The following is a 17,612-nucleotide window of genomic DNA, read 5'->3' as shown; positions in this document are numbered from 1 at the left end:
GGAAACAGCGGCTCTCCGGTAGTGCCGCAGCCGCGTTCCTCCGCCCCTGTAGGTTACGAGGCGGGGCGTGAGGAGCTGCGGAGCGGGAGTGACCCGTCGCTGCCGCCTCTCCTCGGTACCTGCGGTGCAGGGCGATTCCGCGCGCCAAGGCCGCCTAGGGGTTGTCGGGACGGCCACGAGGGGCCGGGCCGTGCCGGTTAAAGCACCTGAGTTTCGCCGGAACCTGTGGCGAGGCGCCCGGGGGCGGGGTGGGGGACGCGTTTTGGGGTGGCAGAACACGGAAGCACCGCCGTCCGGAGCGGGGCCCCCGGCACCGGCAGCGCCGTCGCCGCGATGTCCTCCGACTTCGAGAGCTACGAGCAGGACTTCGCCGTGCTTACGGCAGAGATCACGGGCCGCATCGGGAAGGTGCCGAAGCTGGTAGGAGGTGAGCGGCTGCTCTGCGACCCCGCGGCGCTCGCTCCGCAGGCCCGGCCGGCTCGTCTGTGAGAGCCGCTCCAGCTCCCAGCGATGAGCGCGCGGGGCGGCGGCGGGAGGGGCCGGCGTGTTTTTCCTGAGGTCTCAGCGTCTCCTCGCTCCTTACGCAGCAGAGTCACCTCCCTGCCCTGGGTCTGTCCCAGCGGCGAGTTGTCTCTCGCAATGTGTTAGGCATACTCTGACAGAATAGTTGTTTGCTGGTCACCTGTAGGGATCAGCTCTTCCCTTCTGCCCTGCACTGTGGCCACGCGAAGTTACGCCAGTGCACCTGAAGGGCTGAGCAGAGCTGGGGGGGATGTTCCCTGTGCCGGCATTGCTGCTGCATCCTCTTTATTGTGATCATGCCACAACATCACTAATGGAAATCAAGTCTTTCTCCTGTGGCACAGACAGATTTTGTGCATGACTTAATCTGAATCAGTATTTTTGCTGCCTAGTGTTCATACATTTGATTTGGATAATTGACTGTGGTGACTCACATGCAAGAGCAGATGCAAAGAAATCAGTGTTTATTTACTTTAATGTGTTTGTCAGTAGCCTGCAGCGTTCATGGTCTAATTCATAATGTATCTCTGCAGTAGAGTCAATATTGTCTGTAAGAGTAGAAAGATAAAAATTATAATCTCATTAATCAGCCCATCTGAATCTTCCAGCACATAGGAATTGGTGCCCCAGTACAGGCCTCTGAGTGTGAGATGGAGGGAAGCTGACATTCGTGGTTTTCTCCTCTGTTTCTCTTGTAGCTCAGCTTAATGCCTCTTCTGTTTCCAGCTCATTTAATACTTCTGCCTCTGCTTCTTATGCATATTTCCAGAAGGTTTGGGATACTTAACCATAGGAGTGGATAGTGTATAAGAAGGAAATAAACACATGCTAATGGTGTACTTTTCCATATGACTAAAGGAAAAGGTATCGTGCATTCAGGACCAAAGAATAACATCCTACTTTTAGAGTGGGAAATGCATCATGAAGTGATGAAGTAGTGACTCTAAACAGGATTTGAGGTAGGTGGTCAATTAAAATGTGCCATCTCAGGGGATTTTAAATAAAAATCTTTCTGATTCTGGAAAGTTATGTCCAATTCTAATCTTAGCAAGTTAGAAAGTCTTCTGAAAAATTAAGGTTCAGTTCCATGGTTAAAAGAAACTGTCTTTTCTTTGGTTTAACAAAGATGTTTTACTCTTGATTTTAACAGCAAGGGCACAGGGAGATAATTCAGTCAGAAGCTGCAGCTGAGATAGAAAGATTTGTCCGTTTTCTATCGGAAACTTACAAAACGGAGAAGAGAGAGAATCAGAGTTCCTGCGATTGAATTTTAGAACTGGTGTAATTTAATCTGCTCAGAAATTATATTTAACCTGTAAATGGGCACTGGAGCAATTTACTGAGAGGATGCAGGGAATCCCTCACAAAGGCTTCTTCACTTTTGAACAGTAAATTGAAGGACTTCTGGTAGGAACAGGGAAACATCATAAATACACTACTGGCTCATCTTCTGAAAATCAATAGTGCTAGACTTACTTATAGGAAAAGAGAGATTTAATTCCCTAATTGTAAAGAATAGAGATTCGAGTTCCTAATTGTATAGATTTTGGAAGTCATCAGAGTCTGTTCAATAGTAGGAAGAATATTCTGCATAATAGTAGTGGATTTCCATAATCCTCTCTTTGAATCAGTCTCCCTTATTCACTTAGGGAGATTTTGGACCTTAAATACAAGATGTTTAAAGAGTATTGGCTTAAACAGTGACATAGCCTAGAAGCAGCAGGCTTTGAAATCATAACTGTTTTATGTGACCATTAGAAGGTTACTTTTTTTTATAGAATTTGCCATCTTTTCAGAGAAGACAGAATTCATGTTCCCTGCATGACCTATAACGTGGTACAGGGCTAAACGGAGTCAAGATAAGACAAGAGTTAATTTTTTTTTTTTATTTTCCATATTATTCAGTATTTCAGTATTTTTTCAGTATTTCAGGTTGGTCATACGTGGTTTGGACTGACTTGCATTATAGCTGCTTCTTGCACTATACATTTATGGCTTAGGTATTGCTTCTGTTTTCAGGGCTATCCTGTTTTTCATCAGAAAAAACATTTTCTGTGTCTTCAAAACAAAACTGCAGTCTTAGCTAACAGAGGCATTTGGCCACCTGGAAAAAAAAAAATCTCTGATTATGCTGAACACTTTAATCAGAAATATTTTAAATACACATTTTTCCCTTGTTTCTTAATAGGAATATTTGCGAGATCTTTGCCTCTTCATCACCAGAAGTTCCAGTTAGTTCTTGTGGCGATGTCTGGGAGAGCCTCAAAAAGAGGATAATGAGGTGGGAGGGGAACTTGAGGTGACAGTTTTCAGCAGCAGTGATTTGAGAGAGATTGCTGATGACCTTCTTCCTCCACGCTGGAAGAAGCAGGATGAAAGGTGTAAGGACTTGTGCTGCACTGCATAATAAAGAGAGATCTCCTGAAGTCTAGTGACTGGTTATTGCCCTCTGCTGCCCGAGATGGACCCACTGTAATGGAGAAATACTGGTTTATTGGTTTTGGAACATTCCTGCATTCCGTGTTGTCAGGACATGATGCTGGCTTGTGCTCTAGGAGGATGATGGCTCAACACACAATCCTGTTGTCACAAATGCATAAATAGTTCAGCGAGAAATGTAACAAAGGCTCTCTGATACTACAGAAACAATAAGCAGCAGGGACAATAGAACACCTGGGAAGAAATGTCTTCTGTTGTTGGGGCAGACATCACCTGGAGGATTAAAGAAAGTTATAAATAGAGAAATGGCTTTTAAATAGATTTTCTGTGATGCTGCTGCAGGTCTTTGAAGAATGAAAATAATTGACTGATGTGTTTTATTAATGTTCCTTGGTGTTTCAGAGAAACATCTGTCTTGTGATTTGACCAAAAATTCATACAAATTTTGATTGCTTGATATGAAAGAGAGTTTTATCGGCACAAATGGTGATACTTAGTCTATTCCCAGCACAGTAGCCTCTGGGCTATGATGGTTTTGGACTAGAGTGCTGCCATTATTCTGATACTTGATAGCTGCGTTTTCTACTGGGCAATCAAAACGCTGTGTTTCATTTGCTAACAGGTTTAGCTGAAGAAAGGCCCTCCTCTGATTTTCTGTTGTACTCCTGTACTGAAGTTTACTGTCTCAGTTTAAGGTCTGGCTCATTATGTTATGCCTCTTGAACTCAGTTTTATAACCCAAAGAGAGAAATGCATGTATTGTTCCATTTATCTCTGCTGTTGGACAGTAACTTCTGGCAGTGGTGAACATGTAACCACCTGAGCAAGCACAGCAACATCTGCAAGTGGTCTGTGAACTGAAGCCCTTTGTTACTCAGTCTCTTCCTCAGCATGTACTAATAAAAAGAAGCAACTCCACAAGCGGTGGGACTACTCAGTCTTGATCCAGGTTTTTTTAATCTCTTTGTTGGCTGTGAGATCAAACCAGTGCTATGTTATCTTTCTTACCTTGTAGGCAGATTCCCACCTTTCTGTAAGTGCTGTACTTTGAGAGACAAAGAAGGTGTCTAATGCCAGGGCAAAGCTGAAAGAACTGGGGAAAATATAGTGAAAGCTTGTTTCTTTTAAGAAAGTGATACAACCATGTGTACAAATAGAGAACAGATTTCTTTGCAATCCTACACAGAGGAAAAACCTCCTTTTGTTTCCATTCTTTATCCGTAGTTTGTCAATTTCACCACTTAAATTATACAACCTACTTGGAATATTTTTTGGAGACATTCTGTCTAGCAATGTAGGGAAAAAATTAAATTTAGATATATTTGATGGAGCACTGTTTTTTATTTTCTCTAAAGGATATTTGAATTCTCAATCAAGACAAAATGTTATAGAACACCTTTTTCTTCATTTCCTGTGGAACTTTATTTAAGGAAATGATTGAGTAGGCAGGTTGACAACTGCTAAGTCACAGTGGACTGATACAGTTAGTTATATGAGCATCTTTAATTAGACTGTAACTTGTTTGTCCTGATCTGCTTGATTAGTGCCTAACTTCTCTTACCCAAAAGAAGTCCCTCAGATCTCACTTTCAGTCCCTGAGCTAGTCATCCTGTGGGTATTGTGCCTCACTTCTTATGGGGTTCTGGCTGTGAAATAAGTTGTTTCCTTTGCTTGACCATTGAAGTAAAAGTAAAGCTGATAAGAAATGCTTTGAAAACCATGATTGCATGGTATTGTGTGCCCTAGAGGATCAGCAGTTGCAACAAGTTCAGCTGCTCTCCTGGAAGTCTGTGAAGATGCTGCTCCAGAGCTGCAGTGCCAGGATGTTGCCTCGTGCCTGTTCACACATCTGTATTTGAAGGAAAAACAAAGGCAGTTGTCCTGGTCACCATCTGGGTGATTATGTATCTGGTTCAATGGTAAAATCTGACATTGGGTTAAAATTTAATTAAACCGTTGGAGATCATTTGAATACCCCTCCTCCCTCCTAATTTTATGGGAGCAGTTTTAGCCAGACCTTCTTGTGTACTAATGAGTTTTCCCTACAAAGGGTCTGTAGCTTAATTTCTCTGTGGATCAGTAAGATCTTACTGGCCAGTGGAATGCTGAGTAGTTCTTGTAACCACAAGTACAAGCAGAATTTATTCAGCATGAAATACCTTCCACAAGCCCCCAGCTTTATATCCCTAAATTTCAGGTTACTAAATGCATATGGAAATTGTGATCCAGTACAACTCAGGGCAGTGCTGCAATTGCTACAGTACATTTATTTTCTGCTGGTATATTTTAAAATTTTATTTCAGCTTCAATAAAATGGTATTACGTGTTTCATACCTTCCATTGTTTTTATTTTTATCCATTGTCATCTTTCTAACTTCCAAATGAAGGAAGGAACAGAGGTGTTTTGGGATAGGAGAATAGAAATGGGGGGGGGGGGGGGGAAAGTGGCAGATTTCTTACATTTTTCTTTCGTTAGGAAGATAAATCACTAAATTTTCTGGCCTGGGTGCCATCATGAGAACCTGGTGGGGAATTAATGGAAGACATTGTTTGCGGAAAACTAAAAGTGCTACACAGAAAATATTTCCTGCATCTTCTGCTGTAGTAGAATCCACCAGACGTGGCAGCGTGAATTCCAGATTTGCAGGAAAGATGGTCCTGAGCCTGATCCTCTCTGCAGGCAGAGCTCCAGTGTACGTAACTGAGGAAGGACAGACTGTGATGTTCCTGTGTCCTTAAATGAGAGTGTAGAGTATTTTAAGTGAATGAGAAGATAGATGAGTAGGCATTTCAGCCTGTGAAAAGCTGAATTATGTTCCTTTCATAAAGTGGTCCCCTCTTGAAATTCAGTGGCTTGTGGAATGCAGAGATCAAAGGAGATCACCGGATAGTCCCTTTTGGTCTTTAATGTGTCAGTTCCAGGATGCAAAGAGATCATGTGGAAGAGAAGCAAGGGGATTCAAACTTAAAAACAAAGCTGTGAAGTTTAGAGATACATGAATAAGTCTTGTGCCAACCTATACTTATCCATCGTGACCTCTGGGGAGCTGTGACTGGAGACACTTTCGTGACATTCACTTTTTATCTGCTTCATCAGGCAAACCACCAGTACAGATGTCTCATGATACTCATGGTTTCGAACAAACAGTTTGTATGTTCAGAGTTTTGTTATTATCTTCATTGAGACTGAGTGCATTTGGAGTCTGAAGGCTGGAAGATGTGATGGTAGGATTGAAACCCTTGAATACCCACAGTAATGAAGGAATGCGGGACTTTTTATTATCCAGTGTCTGAATATTTCTCAGTCCCCTTTCATGCTGTAACAAACCAAGTTGTTAAGCAATTGGAATGTTTGTGATGATGTGACACTGAATCTGAGCTCTCAGTTCATCCTGGATTCTCTGCCTGCAAATGGATGGTTGGAGGAAGGTCAAAAGTCAGTCTCTGTAGCTGGGACATAGCCTTGCTGGGGAACCTGGCAGATGGTGATTGCTATGTATAGCTTAAAACTTACTTGAATTTTAAAAAATTTTCATATTTATTACTAATTTCCATTTTTACTGCTACTAGACGACAACGGTTTTCTTGTAGTTCCTGTGGCATTTCATTTTGTATCTGTTGAAGCAAAAGAATTCTAGACCCAGCATAGAAATAGGGGAATAGAAACACCATTTTTCTTCAGAACCTGAATTAATTTTAATTGGAATGCTTGGTTTTGTGCATCTCACATTTTGCAAATGAATAAGTTAAGCCTTTGTTCTTAAATGATTTTTTTTTTCAATTTAGTGTATGTATGTGCCTTCTCATGCATTTGTACACACCAGCAAGTGCCTGCTGAGGCATAACTCCTACAGCTGCAGCAGCTGTAAGTGCTTTCCTAACTTGCAAATGCTGCATAACAGAGCAGAAGATTCCAAGGATTCGCCAGTCTTTTTTTCCCTTTTTTAATTACTGATGTGCATATCACCATGTGTGAGGATGTCACACAGAAAAAATCTCAAGTCTGTTTTAGCTGATACATACAATCTTTTGAAATGTTATGTATTTCTTTCATGGTAAGAGCACAATTATATTGGTATTTTCACAATTCTCTTTCAGATGAGAAGAAGCAGATGGTTGCAAATGTTGAGAAACAGCTCGAAGAAGCGAGGGAACTGGTATGTTCTGGCTTTTCATATTTTAAGTGCAAATTCCTAGCAAAAATAATAGGATCATTGATAGTAACATGCCCTAAAAATACTTAACAATGATATATTAGAAAATAAAATAATATTCTTGAAATAGTTCTTATTTGAGGATATGAAATACAAGAAGAGTGTATTCTTTTTTCATCCTGTGTTACGTGATGCAAGGTTTGCACTATTGCTGTAAGTCAATAAAAAGTTAAATTGTGGGTTAGGTCTCATACTTTAGGAATGGAATTAAATAATTACACACCATGACTTTGTTTTTGGCTTGTAAGACCCAAGCACCTACTTGACGTAATCTGTCAGAATGTCTTGTAGAGCGATAGATCTTTTTTTCCGTTTTAGCAAGTGAGGCATAAAGGTGAGGGCAAAGGGGCCATGGTAGTGTGGGTCACTGATCCAAGAAGAGTGTATGTGTTAACCAAGCATTAGTCTGTGGTTCACACTGACAAAAAAACCCAGTATGTGATGAGCAGCATGTGTTAAGCAACTTGATTCTTCTTTTATTTGTTTTGTTCCCATTACAACCTGTCATGTCTTCCATCTGGGAAGAGTACAAGAGTAAAGTCTTGTAGATGTGGAGTAACTGAGCAAAGGTGTTGGTGACAGTTGAGATTGTCTTTTTCCCACATGGCCAGTAGTTCCTTACCTGAAGTGACTTTTGTTTATTGCTTGCAAATGGGTTTGGTTTATCTAATGTCAGAAATGTAATCTGAATGTTAGGATAGGGAAAGAAATCAGCTTTTCTACCCTAGAATTTCGTAAAATGGAAAGAACTTAAATCAATGATTTGCTTACTAACGAAATAAAAATTTTTTGAAGTAGCGTAGGAAGAAAAAAGTCTCTCAACTGTTTGTAGGCATACATGGTGCTTTTGGTTTAAAAATAGAATTAGTGTAAAAAATAGAATTAGACCAGAGCACTGGAATAGCATCCAGTAAAGCTGGATCTTGGGATGACTCCCTACAGTTTTGCCCTCTGAGGATCACAAGGCACCTAACCTCTCTGCTTTGGTATTCCCAGTGAGAAACATGGTAAAGTTACTGTCCTGTCTCATGAGGATGTTCTGAAGATACAGTAAGGCCTTTTGGGCACTTTCATATTCAAACAGCTGAAAAAAAGTAGAAATCTAGAAATGTTTTTCAGGTCGTTTTCACTACAAGGTGACATGGCAAAAGACAGAGCAGTACAGAGAAGCTCCAACATGGGTGGTCATTCAAATTTGGTTTTCTACTCAGAGTAGATTGGAAGGAGCACAAATTGAGTTAATGACTCCTTGCTTCTCTCCTTATGTCAGAAAAAGACCATCTAAATTTGTATTTATTATAAGATTAAAAAATAAATCCTGTATCTGTATTTTTATCCTAATCATGATCTTCATTTAATGTACTGGCTTTTCTTTCACACTTTGTTTTAGATCTTTAGATTCAATTATTGGCTTTGAGCAATTACCCAGCATGTTTGTGATTAATGTCAAGGCTTGGGTTTAGAAATCAATTTGAACAAACCTGCTAATAACAGAACTGATTAAGAAGATCCTCTTTTAAACTGGAGGCTACAGTAGAAAATCAAAATAAACCTAATTCCTTGCACTATTAGTTTTCGTACATTGTCTTGCATAGTCAAATCTGGGATTAGCTGATTTTGTTTTATTTCCTACTTGGCTAGGAAATAACACTCTCATGTATTATAAATATTATTATAGAGATAATTTATTTGCATTCACTAAGCAGTGATGGTTTTAAAACACTGTCTGCTTTGTTTGGATAAAATCACTGGTGTAATTGGTTTGATGGAAGTGCAGAACTAACACGAAAACTTCAGATTCCCAGGCTGCCTTTTCAAGCCAGGGCTGTGGAGTAAGAAATCTCTGGAGAGAAATCTTGTCACTCTAGATCCAGTGTGGAGTATCTGGTTGTTATTTTTACCAGGTTTTTAAGAAATATGATTGTTGTGCTAACTTTGGGGAAATTCTTTGAGTATAAAATCTAGCATGTGCTAGAAGAACTGTGAATTTTTGAATGAAATTCTGCTGTTAAGACAAAACTCTGTTATTTGCCTTTATGTTTGATGAAGGACGCATCACAAAATTGTTGTGTTGCAAATGCTGGGTTATTCTTATCTTGTGTATTTTAGTTTCCATCTCTATTTAAGTTCCAGGGCTTTAGAGTCAGAATAAAATAGTGAAGCTTACAAGTTTCTTAAAATGCTCGCAGCTGTCCAGAGCAGATTCATATGGAGAAGTTCCTGTGGGAGGTGGAGACTTACTTTGCAGTGGACAACATCATCCACACTACTTACTTTGTTGTATTTTTGAATGGAAATACGAGGTGCTTCTCTGTTCTCGCTTGTTTATGAAAAATATGATTTTATGACAAATAATATGAGTTCTGAAAGTGGAGATGCATGAAATTAGGTTGCATTTAGGTTCATACTTGCTTGGACTGCTGTCTTCTGCATGGCTTCTTACGGAAATTTCTCAGCCCAGCCACAAAATTCACCTATTTAATCTCATGATGAAAAAACATTATTAAATATTGGTCAGCCAAAATATGCTTCATCATTGTTCCTTGGACCTGACACTCTTAATAGTGACTCTTTAAATGAACATTTTAGATTTCATGGACCGTGGTCTGATTGTTGGTGCAAATTCTGGATTCACTGGTAGATGTTTTCAGTTTTATATAATAGACAAGAATTGAGACTTCATTAAAACTTCCCAGCCTTGCACACACATATATATGAGAGAAATGTTTATAGAACATTTGAGATCAAATATATTAAGATGAAATTGATAAGAAATAAGCTATTAATTCCAGCTATTGGTTTAATTTATAATACCCCTTTGGAAAGTTAAGCCTGAGCTAAAGAACTGGGTAGAATTAGAAATTGCTTTATATGTTTCAATTCATTAGTGACTATTTAATTAAAGTCTGCTTTATAGTTTATTTTTGAATATCATTTTGTATAATCAGAATGGATCAGGCAGAATGACTTTTGAGTGTCTGGCAATTCCATTGATGAAATTCAGATGCTTTTCTTATGAAGATGAAATTTCAAAGTGTAAGCAAGTGATTACATAGGAATAACTTCTAGCAGTCCCTTGTGAAGACCTGCAACCAGTAGTTTGGGATCCTAACTGAAAAGCATTTCTGTTCCTGTGCCATATTGGTCAACCAAGATCAGTAGGATGTGAGTAAATATTGTTTCAGGTACCTACAACAACTAAGGAGAGGTATGCTTTTATCTTATCTAAGTTGGAAAGATTTTAAAAGACAGGTGAGGGATTCTTCTGCTGTTCAAAACAGAATTCCTGAACAGACAGCACCATATAGAGCAGGCTCCATCACCCACTGGGTAGGTAATTAGCAGCCCTTGTTTATAACTTTTGATTGGCTGTATCCCTGTGCCATATTATTGTGTTTCAGACCCCTTAGAATTCTACATGGCAAGAATAATTTAAAAAAAGCTCTTGAAATGTAGAATATATCTGTTGTGTTTTAACCCATTTGACTGTATACAAGTTCTTGAATAGTATTGTCATTAAACCCTGAAATTCAGCTGTTTAATATACTTACATACAGATTTGGGATGTAGATTTAGGCAGCCAGTTCAGGCTATGTAATTCTGCTGAGTTAGTAATGTGTAAAGAAAAAAGGATTAATTTATTAAACAAAAGAATTAGTTCATTGAACATACAGACTGGTGTAAATAAAACTTTAAACATTCACATATATATTATAAAAATAAGTAAAATACCTTTTTCAACCAAGGGTTTCCGAAACTGCACAGCTAGGAGGAGGTAGGCTTTCTTTTGAACTATGCTCATTTGCAGGAATTATCCTCAGTTTTACTATATTTTTGTAATAAAATGTATTCATCACAGTTGGAATTGAAAGCCAGAAATGTTTGACTCAAATCATTCCGAGCGTTAATAATACTAATTTTGTCACTTGTTTCTTGACTTAAGACTGTGCAAAAATTTTGATAAATTGTTTGTATATTGCAGAATAAACAACATTTTTCCGTATAAAGAAGGAATATTTCTTGAACTTAGGTAAATTTGTTCTTGCTTTAATTAACCTTTTGATTTATATGCCTTCTCTTTGTTTTTTCTTGTCAGCTTGAGCAGATGGAACTTGAAGTTCGAGAGATCCCACCTCAAAGCCGAGGGATGTACAGCAGTCGAATGAGAAGCTACGCACAAGAAATGGGAAAACTTGAAGCTGATTTCGTGAGTTTTTAACATATTACATAAAAAAGGCATCTCTAAGAATTTTAAAAATAAAACAATGCAATGATTCAAGCAAATGAGAGGGTATTTTTGAGTAGTGTGAGAGATGAGTTCTGCACGTATCTTGCTATGTATGCAGACAGATGAAAACCAAACTGGGGAAGAGAAGCTTTTCTTTTAGCAGCAATCCCATACCAACATTCCAGTTGTTAGCCTCCTGTCTCTTTACCCTGGAACTCTGTTGTTTCTCTGTCATTAAACATTGTGAGCGTTCATGATGTATGCAAAATAGTCAGCTTTTAATCCTATTTCTCAGGGAATGACAGCTTGTAGTAATGTGGGCAGTAACATGAAAAGCAGTATAATCTCCAATCCGTGGAATTTTTGAATGTAGTTTATCTCATGTGTACTTCATTTGTTAGTCACTGTGTTTTCTTTTCCATTGCACTTAGATTCTTCTTGGCTTTTGTACAAATTGGTTATAAATACTACATTTTTTTAAGTAATGGATGCAAACTAACAAGCTTCCCTTGTCTGGGGGCTTCTGCTGCAGTTATCAGTCCTTTCTTTTGTGACTGGGATTTGCACTGAATAGATTTACATAGCGACAAAACTGTTTCCTGTAAAATCCTGAAAAAGTTCAAAGGGATTGCAAAGTGTAGGAAAATGCTGTGTTAATTGGCAGCAGCTCCGTTCCTCCAGGATAGGGAGAAAGAAATTACTAGTGGCAGTATTTTCCATTCACTGGAGATCTGTGAATTTCCTCAGGTTGCTGGCAGCAGTTTAATCCTTCAGGGAAGGAGAGTCAATGTTTATACCTGCAGCCAAGAAATCCAGCTGAGTGTCACTCCTCTGTGCTTCTGCCAAGTTGAGCAGTTACACGGAAATGTATTAGAAGATGGTTGCAGTTTGTAAAGTTTGAGGAATGTTAGAATAAAAAGACTTGCATCAAAATTTTGTGGCAGTCTCATCTGTTCCCCTGTAGGAATTGTGTGTGGCCAAACGGTGACTTCCCAGAGAGAGCAATTTCTGGACCAATTGCGAATGCTGTTTATCTTTTCAGATGTGGGACAATTTGCTGTCAGCATGTATTTATTCCTGGCCTATTTCAATATGTAGGTAGATGGTGGAATTCATACTTCCATATTCCCAGGCAAGTGAAAATGAGAGAGTTCAGAACTGGACACTGTATGGAAGAGGAGAAATGCGTGCAAGGAAACATATCGTAGCACTGGGAGTTACATGATCACAAGAATGTAAGTTGGTGCTCAGAGTGAAGAACCAAAACCAAGATGAGATAGAGGAAGGAACATATGGTAATAATGGATAGAAACAACAGCCCCAAGCCCAAGGATCTTCAGCGGAAGATCAAGGAAAGAAAATGATGTGAAGGATGGAGCAAAGTACTGGAAGAAAACAACTATGCTTGAAAAGATCTTACTTACATAGCCAATAGTGGTGTTACAACTAAATGCCTTACGTAGTTCCAGTTTCTAAGTACTAATATTTTTCTGATTCTGTATGTGAGGATTTAAGACTCTTTTTGGATTATTATCCAGTCAAATAGCAGCTTGTTGGAAACTACAGAACAGTTGTGAGTTCAAAGAGGGAAGAGGAGGAGGAAAAGAAATGTTATTTTGACTCTATAAGCTCCAGGGCTGTCAAAGGTAGAAAGCTGAAGTATTTGCTGAAATGGAAGTGCTTTTGAGTGTTCTTGTTTCATTTCAAAGAAATTAAGTCTGTGAATTCAATTGCAAAAATTACATACCTCAGTGCACAGTCTTTTTCATTAAGTTCTATATTTCAAACATAAAGTGAATGCAGAACTGGCATGAGTAGTTTTCTTTTATGTTCATTAATAACATAAGATTTGATCTTGTGGTTATTTTTATGCCTTATAGCATATGAAAATTTGCCCTCACCCAAATAGTTACGGAAAACAGTAGCATAGCAACATGTTTAAAGCTAGGAGAAGGAAATAGGCGGTTTGTGGACTGGCCACTTGTCCACTCTTTACTGGCAGGATGGACAACATTAAAGTTTATTTGTGACATTTAACAAGTAACTGGTGAGTTTATTTTATCTTGAGCAGTGCATGTAATAATGACAAAGTGCCATCACTGTAATATTAGTTATTAGGTGCTGTGGCATCTTTGTGAATATATAGGGGTTTTTTTTCCATACACATTACTGTGTTGAAGGATATTCTGAAAAATACAGATTTAAGCTCTGTTGAGCTGTGCTCAGAAAAGTTACTCCAAACATGGCTTTTCATCTCTAACTTTGTAATCAAATAGGAACAAGTTGCAAATAGGAGGTTTATTTCCTCTCGTTGCTAATCTTTGTTATTTTGAGACCTGCAGTTAGGTGTCAATGCTCTACAGTCCAGGGGTGTGTGAAGGCAAAGACATCTACCCCAGGCAGTGTATTGCACATGCATGCTTGGTAACACACTAATTGCAGTAAATTGTATCCAAGGAGAAAAAACCACCTTTCCCTGTCTTAGCCATCTCTCTTGAAGGGGAATAGTGATAATGAAAAAAAGAATAGCACAATTTTATCTTTAAAACTACCCAGAAAGCATAGCACTATGAATACTGATGGGGAAAATGAACAGGGTGAGCATTGCCCCTCGACTTCAGGCAGCAGTGGTTTCTGATGCTTACCTCAGTGTTGTGCAGTCTTCCTTGGGGAGAAATATCAGAACAGGGCAAGCATGAAGTGATGCTTCTCTGCAGAAGAGCTGCACACATCTCAAAAAGCCAACTTTCAGGCTTGTGATAAACACACGGAAACAGAATTAAACTCTTTGATAGGACTTTTGCTGTCTTTTTTACTTGCAGATGTGAATCTTGCGTTTATTATCTCATTTTCAACAGCACATTCCAGGCCCTTCATTTCTGTAGCGTGTTTTGTCCCCGTTAGGTCAGGGGAGGTGTGGTGGGACCTGCGGAGCTCGGCCGGCTGCAGGGCCCGTGTACGCGCTGGTGGCTCTATCTTGTGGCCCCAAGTGGAGTTGCACATCACAGTCTTCTGCTTTCCGGGCTGCTCCAGGTCTTGGGACCACCTGCGAAAGGGTTCCTGAAGCTTAAAACGGTCTTCCTGTCAGCAGGTCTTTTTCCTCCGTATACTGATGCACCATGATGCGGTTTAAGCTTGCAAATATTTTTTTTCTGGCTGTTTCAGATGTAGACTGTCCATGGTGCCTGCCTGCTTGAAGCAAGTTCTGACTGAAAAAAGCAGTCTTTTAAGTACATGGACTATAGGTGTTGTTTATTCATACAAATAAAGCATTTTATGTTGTTACCTGAAAGTAGCCAGTTACCTTTAAACAGTGGGGATATACAGTGGTAAAAGGCTTCCAGATTTATAAACATAACTTTGACCTAAATCTATCCCAGTCCATGTGAAAATGTGACTATATAAAGCTAGCAAGTATGTAGTTATTTGCTAGCATTTGTATCTATCCCCAGGGTTCCATGTACTGGGTCAAAGTCAGGGCACTGTAAAATGGAAAAAACCAGAGGCAGGCATTTATTTTCCTGAAAAGCTTACTGCTGATGTATAAGGCATTCAAATAGATGAGGAAATATAAAAATCCAGTAAAGACCACATTATACAATAATACTCATGTTATAAAAATGAATATTGCACAATCAATGTTGAAAGTGAGATGAGCATATTGAGCAAGAAGAAATAGCCATCAAATAAAGGAGGCAACATAGGAGCTGTTCCTATTCTGTCGGCAGCACAGAGGTAAATTTTGCAAGTAGCATTTGTTATCAGTTCAGGAGACAGTGCTCATTCTTTTTAAATTCTCAGAGTTGTTACTGATTTTGGTAATTCTGACTTTCAGAATAACCTTTAAAAGAAAAAATAAGGGGCGTGGGTGAAGTTGCAGATACATATACACATTGTACAAAACTTGAGTAAACATTTAAACATTTTTGGCATTTAACAATAGCTTCAGTTAATAGTGAAGATATGTATTTACAATTTATACCTCCTACAGGTTCTGTTTAAGGTCACTGTTGAAATTTCAACTGCTGTTAAGCTTTAACAACATTTAAGGAGATGGGCAGTGGAATTTCACTGGATAAAGTTAGCTCTCTTGTATGACTCTCAAGTACCACCTGAGTCCAGAAGCTCACCTAAACAACTCACACAGCTGTGTCTGTTATGTTCTGGCTGTGTTTTGTAAATACCACTACCCCCATTTCAGGTTCAGTCACTTACCCAGACAAATAATCATATGGCTGTAAGCATAATGAACATCATTTGTCAAATGACAAGTTGCTGGCTGTATCTTTATGGCCAGTCTTCCCTAGATCTCCAGTTTGAACTAAAACTTTGGAGACTCAACTGTTGCTGCTGGATTATTTTGATTTATAAAGCAAATAGTGCAATAATGCTTTGTAGTTACAAAATTATGAGCCATGTGTGGGACTGCTGTGTGTGTATCTTCATTGTTGTTTCTCAACAGTGGTCTTAAAAACAGGGAATCCATCATGCCAACATGTCATGTATGCGCAAGAACCTTGCCTGGGCAGGTACACATGCCTTTAGGGAAACCTGATCTTGTTGACACATTTGAAACTTCTGAAATCAGATTAGTTTTCACTATGTGAGTAGTACAGCTCTTTTGAATGGTGCTGTGGAAGATTTGTCTTAATGCACACAAGACTGAAATTAGTTTCAGAGGGAACAATTTGAATTATCTGGCCATGTACTTTGACAATCTAATTTTGAAAAAGCATATTGTGAACAAAAATTCCGCCACTGCCATTTTTATAGATACTGTCACCTTCTTGAGATAAGTAATCACTCCTCTACATAGTACTCAAACTGCTCCTTACAGAGGTACTGTTTTCTTCCCCCTCTGTTACCTTTCTAATAACTTCTGATACATTTGTCTGCCTGTCTGTGGCTGAGCATTAGGCCAACGTCTTTTCTATAGAAGCAAATTCCACATTGTCTTCAGCTTGTTTTCACTTGTGTCCCCACCCTGGTGGGTTTGTGGTGGAAGAAGGTGGAGGCGTTTGACCTTTTGCAATTACTTGATTTATAATATTGCTATTTTAAGTGGGGAAGAAGTGATACAGGAAAGAATGCTCTCTCTCTCTTTTTTTTTTTTTTTTCTTTTTGTGACATTAAAGGCCTAAACTGGTGAAATATTAGGAAGTGGTATAACTTATAACACCAGTAGAAAATTTTCCCTAAGTTATTTATGTCTTAAATTTCTTTTTATTGTTTTGTGTAGAAGTATGAAGATGGAAGTAAATTTACTTCATAATAGAATTAACTAGTGATGAGATGCTTTTCTGTGGAGGAAAGTGTGAAAGATGGGAGTTAACATACTTAATTTGTGATTAACCTAAAGGGTTATGATCATCTTAGCTGGCATTCCTGAGAGGCCTGACCAGTGAAACACACCTTACCTCCTGGGCTTTGTAATTCTGTGGGTATTGCTTACAAAGAATCATCCCGTGTTTGACCAGTAAGTGTGTTATGCGTCTCATAACTCAATGTGTGAAGAGATAAAATGCTGGGTGAGGGCAACCAAGCAGCAAATTTTTAATGTCAGTAAAGCTAATTCCTTAACTAGATTCTTCTCTCAACCAACTCCATCTTAATGCTCACAGGAAATTCTGTGTCTGCCTCATCTGTTAACACGTGGGGCTAAGACTGGTGAATTTTGTAGTATCTCTTTGTTGGTCCTTCAACAAGTTGTGGTGGAGGTGATGCACATGATTTTTAGAAAAACCCGTTTGTGTAGCTTAGACTTGGCTGACTGATTACAAATAAAGGTGCTTCCAGGAAATGATTTGGTGAGTCTGATAACTCTTGTGTGTGGCTGCAGGCTGTGAATGAAAGGCATATGACTCATACAGGGCACTGTAAGCATTCATGCCTCTTTCCTTTCTCTCTTCACACACAGAATGTTTCTGTACTAAATTAAGCTGAAACGTGGTCTGTGGCCGAATGAAATCTTTCTGTAAAATGTGTTTTAAGACATGTAGTAGAAATTCAGCATGATATCAGCTTTGCCTTTTTCATTAAACAAGCATTCTCACCTGATAGTTTGTAGACCTGTTCAGATTTCAGTCCTCATCAGCCTTTCCCAGGTAGAGAACTGCAATTTCTCTGTTTATCATGGAGTTTGTTCTTATGTTAAAACTTCTGCTTCTCAAAATAGTAGAATTAAGTATGTTTGCTGTTCTTTCTAGAAG

At 39.0% G+C, this 17,612-nt stretch overlaps 1 protein-coding gene and 1 long non-coding RNA gene across 5 annotated transcripts in view; both read left to right on the top strand.

Moving 5' to 3' along the window:
• Positions 1–76: 76 nt before the first annotated feature.
• VTI1A (vesicle transport through interaction with t-SNAREs 1A) overlaps positions 77–17,612 on the top strand; it is a 259,614-nt gene continuing 242,078 nt past the window's right edge. For 2 of the 4 annotated variants that reach the window (XM_048310398.1, XM_048310401.1), the window contains exons 1-3: positions 78–427; positions 7,060–7,118; positions 11,272–11,382. In XM_048310398.1, the coding sequence (XP_048166355.1) occupies positions 334–427; positions 7,060–7,118; positions 11,272–11,382 (264 nt within the window). In that variant the 5' untranslated portion in view covers positions 78–333. Of the gene's footprint in view, positions 428–7,059; positions 7,119–11,271; positions 11,383–17,612 lie in introns of all 4 variants that reach the window. The other 2 variants (XM_048310400.1, XM_048310399.1) reach the window with 2 other exon arrangements.
• Positions 450–5,299, top strand: LOC125329068. Its single transcript, XR_007205031.1, has 2 exons — positions 450–1,481; positions 2,711–5,299. It is a non-coding gene; the product is annotated as an uncharacterized LOC125329068 (long non-coding RNA).

Source organism: Corvus hawaiiensis, chromosome 8 (assembly GCF_020740725.1).
Source record: "Corvus hawaiiensis isolate bCorHaw1 chromosome 8, bCorHaw1.pri.cur, whole genome shotgun sequence".
NCBI classification, from domain to species: domain Eukaryota; kingdom Metazoa; phylum Chordata; class Aves; order Passeriformes; family Corvidae; genus Corvus; species Corvus hawaiiensis.
The sequence above is the reverse complement of the archived record's forward strand: the minus strand, read 5'-3'. Positions and strand labels throughout refer to the sequence as shown.